The sequence below is a fragment of the Diadema antillarum genome, unplaced genomic scaffold (assembly GCF_040938485.1).
Source record: "Diadema antillarum isolate AM-2024a unplaced genomic scaffold, OU_Dant_1.0 scf00000115, whole genome shotgun sequence".
In the NCBI taxonomy this organism is placed as follows: Eukaryota; Metazoa; Echinodermata; class Echinoidea; order Diadematoida; family Diadematidae; genus Diadema; species Diadema antillarum.
Genome location: NW_027271004.1, coordinates 469,024 through 480,813, shown reverse-complemented (window position 1 = coordinate 480,813; position 11,790 = coordinate 469,024). Strand labels below are relative to the sequence as shown.

Genomic DNA, 11,790 nt, shown 5'->3' with positions numbered 1-11,790 from the left:
GGTTGAAAAAGCGGATATGAAAGCAAAAGGGAGAAAAAAAGATATACGTTTTAATCTAGTAGAACTGTTTTAGAATTTAATGTTCTGTCCTTGTCGTTACCTTGCAGATATAATTTCTCCCAGAGGTATTTCGATATCATGCCATAAAAAAAGGAACTGTATAAACGACATGATCACCCAAGATGACCGGCTGACGTAAAAAGAGGTCACATCAATCGGATTATCCTGAAGAAGTCGCGGGTAGACACAGCGGGGCACCTGTCTCTGAGACCAGACGTTTCCTGGTCCCTTGGTCCGCTTTTTGGGCGGGTGAGAGTGGATGCATGAACAACGGCACCCCATCACGGCGTCTGGCCAGCCCAGACCGCCGGGCCAGCCCACCATTGTCGTCCTCGGGCGAGCAGCTGGACGTGGAGATCCAACCCGTCCACCTCCACCAACAAACCAACCCACAACGCCATCAGCAACCACAGCAGCAGCAACAGCACCTACGCACGGAAGAGGAGATCGACGATGACCAGCGATCCAGGGCCTCGCTCTACGACCTCGTCAGATCACCAGACGACCTTGATGAGGATTCCGCCCGCATCCTGAGGGATGAGTGTGAAAAGGTAAGACAGCCTAATAGCCTCCTACTCCTATCATTCCTAGGAAAGCTTTAATCCAAATTGCAAACAATCTCATGTAAAAGCTTCAGCGCTGACAATTTTATTCAATTTCCAGTTCAATTCAATTCAAGTCAATGAAGTTCATTTTATACTTTATTTCCGTCCAACAAACGGTAACATTTATCACATTGTGTACATTTGAGAAATTAGATGTTCGTACAATTTGTCAGAAGTACAAGTCATTTAAAATGCATGAAATCGCTTCGATGGAGATGTACTGGTAATAAAAGGTGGCGGAGAAAATTGTGAATCTAAATCTGAGGAGCTAGTGGTGTAACTAACGATATACAAGTCATCTCTTGTATATATAGTAATGCTATAAGTGATGGAAAAAAACTGCGTCAGCTGCTGTTTGAAATATTGTATTAAGTGTACGTTCAACGAGCTTGCAATCATCGGACGAGTTGTTGATATAGGTGTGTCGTGAATGTCAAACAAAAACGATGGCTCTTTGCACAATCTCCATCGCAGACTGCTTGCAAGAGCTGCTTTGTCTGTAGTCCGATGAAATAACGTTCATTGAACGTCAGAGGAAAACTGGTTTTGAAATGGCTAAGATATCCAAAGAAAGCGACACTAATAAAAGATGGGTCCCACCTTTTATTAGGATCGCTTTGTTTTACTTTGTATTTGGATATCTCAGCCATTTCAAAACCGACTTTCATCAGATAAACTTTGAATTCCTCTTAGAATTGTATGCTCTTTAATGTTTCACAGGTAGTTTTATAATTATCGCGCAAAAAGTTAAAAGCTGAATCTCCATATCAACCAAAACTATATCATTCCTATGACAGCTGAAAGTGAATTGAAAACATGTTTCCCTCGTTAAATAAGAATCTTGTATGACTGAAAGAAATATCAGACTGAATTAACTCCTTCCGTACCGGGAACACGATGGCTTCTCTGAAAGGTCTTTAAGAATCTCTTCGAGAACAGCCTAAGCAAACGGATATCTGCTCAGACCTGACCTGTTAAAAACAAAATTATAGTGTATGTTCAATTTAGGCGTCAATAAAATTTTACTTTGAATTCATTAGATAGTAACGATAGATAAAAAATAATGATAATGAAACACAATGAACTTGATACTAAGTATCACAGAGACATTCTTCACTCGATGCTGTTTGTTTATTCATTTGCTTTTTATTCGCCTAATGTATTCGGCTATCATGATGTCGCAATGATCATTGTGAGAATTTTTGAAATCTGTCAATGTAGAAATAGGAAAAACTGGAATTATGGAAAATTAGATTGATTTGGTGGTGCATAGTTTTCGTTGGTTTTGTCGTTGCAATTTCGTCATCGTTAGGTTTAATACTGTTAAAATAACTTGCCGGCACATATAACAGGTGTGATCTAGCAAATTCAGTCCAAGGTATCAACCAGGTATACAGAAGAAGCCGAAGCTCTACGGAATAAACAGATAAATAAAGTAAAAAAATAACCGGAAACAACGCAGCAAAGTATGCTCTTGAAATATCTGTTAACTATGAAACAGAAACATGAACTGAGCCACCAAGAATATATTTAGCACCAACACGAACCATACTGCCTATAAATTATCATATTGATGGCACACCAAAAAACAGGACCTTGGGGCACTATCAAGGCACCAAAATAGTAGCAGGCCTTGATTAAAATTAAAAGAAAAGGCGAGCGGAAAGAGAAAGAAAAAAGGGGAGAAGATGGGAGGAGGGAGGAGGATAAAGAGAGGGAGAGAGAGAAGGAGATGGGGAGTGGAGGTGGAGAGGGAGAGGCGGGAATCGAAGATTAATTACTGGTTTGTTCACCGATACGAAGCTGTTAGATCCAGGTGTTGGGTAAGAACGGTTTGGGGGCACTCAATGTGTGAGAACGTGATGTTTACAGCTCGTGTAAAAAGACTTTCTATGACAAGACCAGCTGCCGTCAAAAGGTGTAATTAAGGACAAAAAGGTATTGAAGGCAAGCACTATACAATCATGTTAATGCACTGGGAAATGTGGGAGTCTATTGCTCTTTACGCACATGACAGATACACAGACGCCAATTTATTATGCATGTAAGTATTGATAGGATAGACGGACAGTGTTAGATATTTTGGGTTGCACATGCCAAGAATGATTAATTTGTGCACGAGAGTACTCGTCTCAGTAAGCAATGTCATAGATGAATATATGTTATTACTACAACAAATGACCCATTCTGTGCCATGAAATATCCCTGACTAAATGCATGCTAAAATGCATGTAGCCTTCGTACAAGTCCTTCTCACCTTGACTCTATAGAATCGCATTGCTCTGGACTGCGTATATCGTGAATTTAAGTACAGTATTGTGTAAAATGCATTCGAGACCTTGTAGTGTACTGATTTTATGAGAATGTAAGTCAAATGCCATTAACGCTTCCTGCAATCTCTGGGTTTTGTAAAAAGGTGAAACAATGTGTGTATGCCGAGTTAAATTCAACTTTCAAGCACTGATTCCGACTTTATAGACGTATCAACATTCAATGTCGCAATGCTTTGACGAAAAGCAAAATACTCACTGTTTATTAACAGTCCCATCGGTCCCTCTCCCTGTCTGCATATTTTCTTAAAATACTTTCAGGGAGTCAGTCATGCACGGTTCCACCCAAAAATCGCCAACCTGGAAGCTATCGGACTTTCCATTTATACATTGTTGACAAGACAGACTGGTTTAGCCTATACATGGCAGTCAATTTTGACAGCGAATTGTAGCCGCAAGTTTTCCCACAAATTTCATCTTTATTGTCTTTCGGCACCGATGCCTCTGCCTTCATGTTGGAGTGCAATTTTGGTTCACTCGTCATTCCGTATGGTTAGATGGACACTTTTCCCCCTTTATTAATGTGTCCTTCCTTTTCCTTTTTTTTTTTTTGCGCGGGAAACAATTGCACGGTTGCACAGTTAATGGCCACATGCAGTTGTAATTTCACGCCACGGTGCTATTGCTCGCAGTCGGCTAGCTTGCAGTTCGCGGATGTAGGGCGGGTGGGGGGGGGGGGCCTCTGGATCGCAATCTGTGTGGAGCGGCTTGGCTTGAAAGAACGGTAAAATGATGCACAGTAGGCCTACAGACCACCAGGCGTGTTCCTTTGGATAGACATTTTGTAGGGCCTCGCTTTAAGTAGGGTATGCCAAAGTGATATATGACATCACTTACGTTGTGCCCTTAAATCATTTCTTACCGCTCCTTCTCCACACACACACACATGCACACACCACACCACACCACAAACGTACACTACCAGTTACGCAAGCAAAACAATAATGAACACAAATGTGTATTGTCTATGTTTCAATGTGTATGCATAATACATGTATAGGCCTATATATCCGTCGCGATGTCTCCTCTTGGACCAAAAACAATGGAAAGCATACCAAAAAGTAAGTATATACGGTAATAACGCAAATAATATTGATGTTCTCTTCTGCATTGTATGTGCCTGCTATCATGTTTTCGATACATACATCCATACATGTAATACATAGACAATATATATTATGCCTTGAGAGTTAAAAAAAAAGAGAGAGCAAAAAATGAAAAGTGCAACAGTTGAAATAGAACGAGTCCTGTAGATAAAAAACAGAAAATACGGCAATGACTCGAGAGATATTTGAGAGAGCCATTAAAATCATGAGGAAAAATGGGGGGGGGGGGGACAAAAAAGTAGAAGGACTGTAGAGTACAGTGACACACAAAGTGAGAACGGATGAATCTCATGCGCATAGTTCTGCAAAGACAAGGAAGTGGATAAAATGGCGGAAGAGCTCTCCTGTCAGCGTCAGTCTGCTTCATACTTTTTGCTTCCGGGGATGAAATGTTTATTATGCGAGTCAGAGACAGAAAGAGAGACAGACAAACAGACAGACAGAGAGTAAGGACATCCTCACCCCCCCCCCCCCATCCACTCCTCCTCCTCTCGTCTCATTCTGTGATCAATTATGAGTAGAAGGGAAGCAGCTTGCCTTCACCTCACCTTGCACGACAGCTGATTAAAAAAAGAAGAAGAAATGATATGAAAGCAGAGCACCGAAACGCGTCGGTTAAAATATACGATGGTTGCTTCGAATTTCAAGGGGGCTAGTGTTGCATGAGGACGCGACCTCTGCATACCCAGCGCGCCATTTAATATGGCGTCAGCGCCACGTATTAATAGCACCCAGTCGTAAGTTGAGCCGGAGTCATGTTGGGAGGATTGTGCCACTGCTGGTGGGAAGGGGGAGGAAGAGAGTGGGGTCTGTGTCATGACGAATGAAGGGGATGAGGAAGAAGATAAGGAGATAAGGATGGCAGTCTTATCAACGCTTTCATTCTGACTTGGCCGCCTTCCTTAAAAAAAAAAAAAAAAAAAAACATATTACCAGAATACACGACAGAACGTCTCAGCACGGGATGGCGTACCGATCCGTCAACAGAGTGATCAATAGGAAAATGTCCGGGGAAATCCTAATAACAGTGCAACAATTTCATTGCCTTAACGTGGTGGTGCAGAGGGGCAAAGAAACCAACACACGTCATGTTCAAATGCAATGGGGGAAGGCAGGTAGTATACATCGTACCACTATACGGAAATGCTGCAATGTTCATATCTACGGGAGAAGTGACTAGTGACATTCTTGACGTGCGGTTCCACTTGCCAAGGGTGATATTCATGATGCGCTCGTGGCGTTATAATGCTTGAGAAGAGGACTTACCGATGTGCCTCTATCGTGTTAATGCGCTGAGTTTCACGCATAATTATGATTTGCTAAAAAAAAGACCCGAGCTCAATTTAAACCAATCATGCAGGCGGCATTTACAATATATGGCGCACGATACTGCCACGGAAGCCCACGTTGAATTGCATCGCTAATAAACGTGCAACAAATCAAATTATTTCCTGCATTTTTATTATATTACATGATGCTGGAAAATTTTGTGAAAGGCATAAATTTCGCATGTGACATATCATTATCATTATCATGCCAAAAGGTGCTAGTTATTAATGGTATCTTTATTCAACAAATCATTGATGGCAGCCTGAGGCTGAATTACAAATGATTTTACAAAAGTGAGAATATACATACGCAGTATTACATAAATATACAAATGTAAAATTACAAAATCAAAATGACACGCAGGCTCACACAAAACAAGAACAATTCGAACAAGAAACTCTCAGACACTGCATACACAAGAAATAATGAAAATTTGAATTGACGTGGATCATTGACCCTAAAGTTTCCAAAATAATCACTGCCAATCAGTACATGAATATTCATTAAATTCCATAAAATTACATTATACCTTAAACCATTTCCGTGTATAAAACAAAAAAAAATTATCACATTTTCACTTTATGTCTGACCTTTAACCGTAATATTTCCAAAACAATTTCTGTCCACCAATACATACATGTATTAATTCCATGAAAGTTCCTTGAACCATTTCCCAAATATATATAAACAAAATTATTTTTACTTGGCGTTTGACCTTTGACCTCAAGCCTCCCACCCCCCGGAAAAAAAAAAACATTAAGTAATTTGAATACACACTAAGTTTCATAATATACCCTCCAGCATTGCACAAGCATGGGAAAAACAAAGAAAAAGAAATGTACATTTAGCCTTCATCTTTACAGAAAGGGAGAATTGGAGATCTAACAGATGTCGCCTCTTGTGTTTCAATAAAATAATATATATATATATATATATATATATTCCCTGATTTTTTTTTTTTTTACTTCTGACACTTCACAATAATGTCCTTCATCTCGGACACCGTCAGTACTTTGGCTTTCTATCACATCATTCCTTTGACAATATCTTCAACTCTCATCTTCCACCCGGAATCGATTTTCATCTCGTCACAGTGAACTGATCGTTCTGCATGATATAAAAATGCGCTTGAAGCTGAACTATAGAAAAGAGTAACTCTGCGGAACCAATGAACAGTCTGAGGAAAGGGTGACTATAAATTTTTTATATCACGAAATAATGAACACCACTCCCAAAACGTTCACCATTTATCGTGCGATCGCAATTTATCGTCTAATGAATAGACTGCAAACGGGTCTTGTAACGTAGTTCAAAGTTTGATTGGAGTACTGTAACCGACAGTGTCAAATTAACATCACGAAGTGTCAGGTGAACACTTTTCAACACCATCACAGTGCATTTTCAACACCTGTGGGTGTGGTCCTTTAATGAAGTTTGATCGGTGTTAGATTTGATACCCGTGGTGTTAAATCTAACACCGATGTTTTTACAGTGATGATCTAAAAAAGCACTGATGGACAATACTTCCAACTTGAAATTGATTTATTTCCTAATTCCAATTCCAAAAGAAGTCTGGAACTGTGCAACTCACCAGTCCTCGCTATTGTGGTTGGCAGAAAAACAAAAACAAAATAAAACAAAATAAAACAAAATATCATTTTACAATGTTTGTAAATTAAAAAGAATAATACCTCGTTTTGATTTATGTAAAGATAGTATAAGGGAATATCATGATAAAGAAACATGTATTGCAAGAAATAATCATAAGTTGCAAGTGTTTCAGAAAAAGCGGTGTCTGTTTAGACACCTGGTTTCTTGATATGTATTATGTGATGGTCTGAGTCACGATATTTTATTGGTTGTTTTTCAAAGTATTTTATTTGAAATATTATAAGTCATTTGAAACATTATGATGTATTATGCGTTCTGATGAATATATGTTTGATGTAGAATAATAAATATCCCAGTGGGGAAAAAATACAAAAGAAAACGAACAGTCATAACAAAAAGAAAATTTTTCGATAGCATATAACCTGGGTGCGAATTCTCTCTGTCACTGTATTTTGATTTTGATTTGATTTAATTTGATTTCTGAATTTCTTTTTCATGCATTAATGAAATACAAAGTCAATTGAACGAACTAACCGAGCACAGTATAATCTAAATCTGACAGTTAAAACAGATAATGATTAATTCAAATATCCAATATTTTTTTTTCTAACACAAAGCAAAATGAAAACAAAAAGGCATTGTTTTAAAACATATAGGATCCCGTATATCTGTCGCTCAAAGACAAATTAAGCAACTCTGGATGTAACAGAAATACAGGAGACCATCATCATAAACAAACGCTTGACGAGGACAATGACATCAGAAATTGATTGTCTAAACTATACGACAAGAGTTTTGACAAGAGCTTTCACGGAGTGATTTATGGTGTCTACCTTACACTATGTATTGTGTTGAAAGGGTATAATGTCTGGGACCCTAAAGCGAACACACGCCATTGGTTCTATATATTCCGTCTAAATTTTTTATCATCATCATCGTATTCACCATCAGTTGTTACTGCTGTTGTTTTAAATGATGTCTTTATTACTATTGTTGTTGTTACTGTTATTATTCTTCTGACTATCTGTTATCGTGGCTAATGGTGGCGGTAGTCTGTTGTCCATAAAGTCCTACAGACAATACGGTAACAGAGAGATTAAAAATTGCGAGATATTAATATTTGCTTCATCCATTAGCTACTATAATTACCAGATCAGTAACTGTTGTTGCTGCATTTGTCAATACTTCCAAATAACGTATGGCAAACTTTGGGAAAAATGTATGTGCCTGTCGAATACGTAACGGTAATTACTTGCTTCGGTATAATAGATTGATTATTTCCACGAAAATGGGATTGAATCGTAGCTCACTCCGAAGACTTGATAGATGGTATATAGCTGGTGAGATATCCAGGAAAAGCTTCCTTCCGCTTACACGCAAATTTCCCATATCAGCTGAGAATCTGTTTATGTGGCTGTATGTGGTGTAAAGGGGAGGGGGGGCAGGAAGAATAAGAGGTGTTGCATTAGGGAGTCATGAGAAGGAAAAATGGGAAATTTTTCATCGATGATTACATTATGAATTTCACGTCTCATTTCACACGGCCATCAAATGTTGATATCGCTTGCAGCCAATCGAGCATAAATCAGTGTTCGGTGTTCTGCGCGTAATATGGTAGTCATGGATTTCCTGTCTACATTTGTTTCAGTATTGTCGAATTTTGTTTGCATTAGATAATGCTGTGGGTGTGTCGGATAATGTATAGTGACCTGATTCCTTGTCGCTTCCGTTTGTCTGTTGTCGCCAAGTTATTCATCAGAATGACAACATTATACCATAGGACTGAATGATGGCCAGTAAACATTCTTTCCTTCTTTTTCTCTCCTTCGTACCTTAAAGGCCCCTGACACCTAATTCTTCTCTGTGTCCATGGCAACGTCCGCAAAAATGAATAGGCCTTAACATCATAAAATCAAAAATTGTTTGATTGAAATACAGCCTGTTATATGTTTTCAAGGATTTTAATGATTTCATTGTTCATCTTTCTGCACCCTCTAAACTCCACCTTCAAAAGTTTTTCTTGCTTTTCTTCCTGTCCTCAGCTACAAAGTCAGCTGAATTTTATAAACAAAGAATATTTCACGGTAGATGTAACTTGCTATAACCATGTCCATCTAAAAATAGCAAGGCAAGTTTCGTGAAATATGATATTATACCCTCACCCTTTCCTGTCGATTTCTTAATCCTGGAACATTTTCCACATTTCAATGGCCATCATGATATTGAAAGGTTCTGAGATGTAATTCTATGAGACATTCCTTGCTATTACGAGTTTGTGCATTAGTCAAGTTATAAGGTGCGTGATATTAAACATTGCGCTGTTATTTCACATAATTTTACAGTTGATGGTATTCCGAGAGCAAAGACAAGAAAGTAGTTTTTTTCAGGGATGGAGCTCAGTGGGTGCAGACGTTATGAAACACAATTAAAAAGGCAATGCATATTTTGATCGAAAAATTTCAATATTTGTGATTTGTAGACCTTAACTCACATCAGTAGAAGTCTATAATACGTACTTGATGTCAGGGGGACCTTTAGGCTAGAATGAGAGTCTATTTGCAGTCAAATTGATACGCATCAGAGTAATAAAGAGCTTATACAGCAGGATAACACGTCATTAAAGTCGAGATTTGGACACAATTTTTTGACCTCGATCCTTCCAAACTAGCACAGCTTAACTTTTACAGAAACCCATTTTACACCAACAAGCGTCATGGGTCTTGCGTAATGTTGTTTTCAACGTGAGAGGGAATTAGGTTTGGCTTAATTTAGTTTGATAATTTTCTCCTTTTTTCTATATAAGTACAGAAACAAACAGATACAAAATATGCAAGGAACTAAAATATGCAAATCCATATAGATATTTCGGAGACGATACTGTCCGTATAATGTATAACAAAACTTTTAGTTAAGTATAGTGACAATCTACAATCGTACGTAAACGCGAGAAGGAATCTCATTATAAATAAAAGAAGGCATTGCCCTGGTTGTCTGTTGTTCTTCTTCTTCTTCTTCTTGTTGTCGTTGTTGTTGTTGTTGTATGATGAATGTCATTCTAGGAAATTCAAACTTGATAGCACCATTTCCATTATCTCAATCTTGTCTTATACTATTCTGCTTTGTAATAAGCTGTATAGAGGCCATCACTATCTTGACGAGAGTGAAACTAAAGAAATACTAACCCAAATTTCTTGAAATTACCAAATAAAAATATAATCTTATCACAATGAAACTGTTACCTCCAGAATTCTCCATCTAATTCTATAAGTTTTATAACGTGTGTAATACTATTCGTAACCGAAAATTTCTGTTGTAACCAATAAGGTTAACATAATGCTCACTGTCTATACTAATTTACAACATCGTTAGTTATAACACACTCAACCATGCCGTGATATATCAGCTCGGTCGAGTTCATGTGATGTCGGGCGCGTTGTTCTTCACGGTTTATCATTCCAATGCCACTTCTTTTACCTATATCCTTGACATTTGAGATCAATTTTTTGTTTTCTGAACGTTGGCCCAGAAAGACTAAGAATGATGCTGTGATCCCATACACCATTCAATAATTCGTCTTTCACCATTCATCTGTCATGCGAAAAGAGCTGAGATCATGTATATTTTGTTTTCTTCCTCTTTTCCTTCTTCTTTCTGTGTATGTGGGTTTTTTTTTACAAACAGTGAGCGAGGTGTCTGACGTTGGTGACGTCACATATCTCTTATCTATTTTTTTGGGTAAAAACATCTTTCATTGGGAGAAAACAGTTTTGCTTATACAGACGGATTGGCAATCTGTTTTTTTTTTTTCGTTTTTTTTATCATAGCAACGATGAAATATGTAAAGGCGTCATAGTTTGAACACTCGACCAAACAAAGCACGAGCATTCCCCTCTCTTTTTTCTTCCCTTCTATGGCCTGAGCCTCCCTACCTACTCCCTTCCCCCCTACACACACACACACACACACACACACACACACACACACACACACACACACACACACACACACACACTAAAAAGTTCCACCGCCCCATGTAAATTATGGACTTAAAGCGACTGGAAATGAAGACTCACAGCCAGGCGTTTTGACCAACGTGTTTACCACACTCACACGGTGGCGCCCGAGTGACGGCTATACGTGAAATTAGAGACAATATTCTTGTACCTGCACGTCAGTGGTCGTAAGACACTTTCCGCACTACTTCTGCGGAGATGGGGGGAAATCCAAGACCTACCTTCCAAATGTCACTCCTTGCGGTCGGATGGACGCATATTGCTGAACTGGTAGTAGTAACATACTAGAATGATACTATCATTTATATGCATTTATATGCATATACATGTATATATATATATATATATATATATATATATATATATATATGCGTGTGTGTGTGTATGTGTGTGTGTGTGTGTGTTTGTGTAATTCTGAACATATATTTACATGCACATCACAACTAGGCCTATTTACGTTTACCCGATATATACATTTGTTTTTGATTGGTTTTGTATCACATAATGTGAATGGCATTTAGCGTTGAAAGTTACTGAGTGTATACGAGGGTCTGACAGAGAGACCAATCATCCTTAAAATCAATTGTACAAAATAATTGTTAGTATGGGACACTGTCGTGCGCAACGAAATAACATAATAATCTGTGATAAGGATAACATGATAAAGCAGACCTTTATAAAATTGCCTCATGGCTTGAAAAATCAAAGAAAATACGAGAAAATGAAGTAAACAACT

The 11,790-nt window shown here is 38.3% G+C and overlaps 1 protein-coding gene across 1 annotated transcript in view; it reads left to right on the top strand.

The window, feature by feature from the left end:
* The first annotated feature begins 309 nt into the window (after positions 1–309).
* The window catches only part of LOC139719793 (regulator of G-protein signaling 7-binding protein-like), a 29,224-nt gene continuing 17,743 nt past the window's right edge, over positions 310–11,790 (top strand). The window contains exon 1 of the mRNA XM_071631178.1: positions 310–611. Coding sequence (XP_071487279.1) covers positions 324–611 — 288 coding nt within the window. The 5' untranslated portion in view covers positions 310–323. The remainder of the gene's footprint in view (positions 612–11,790) is intronic.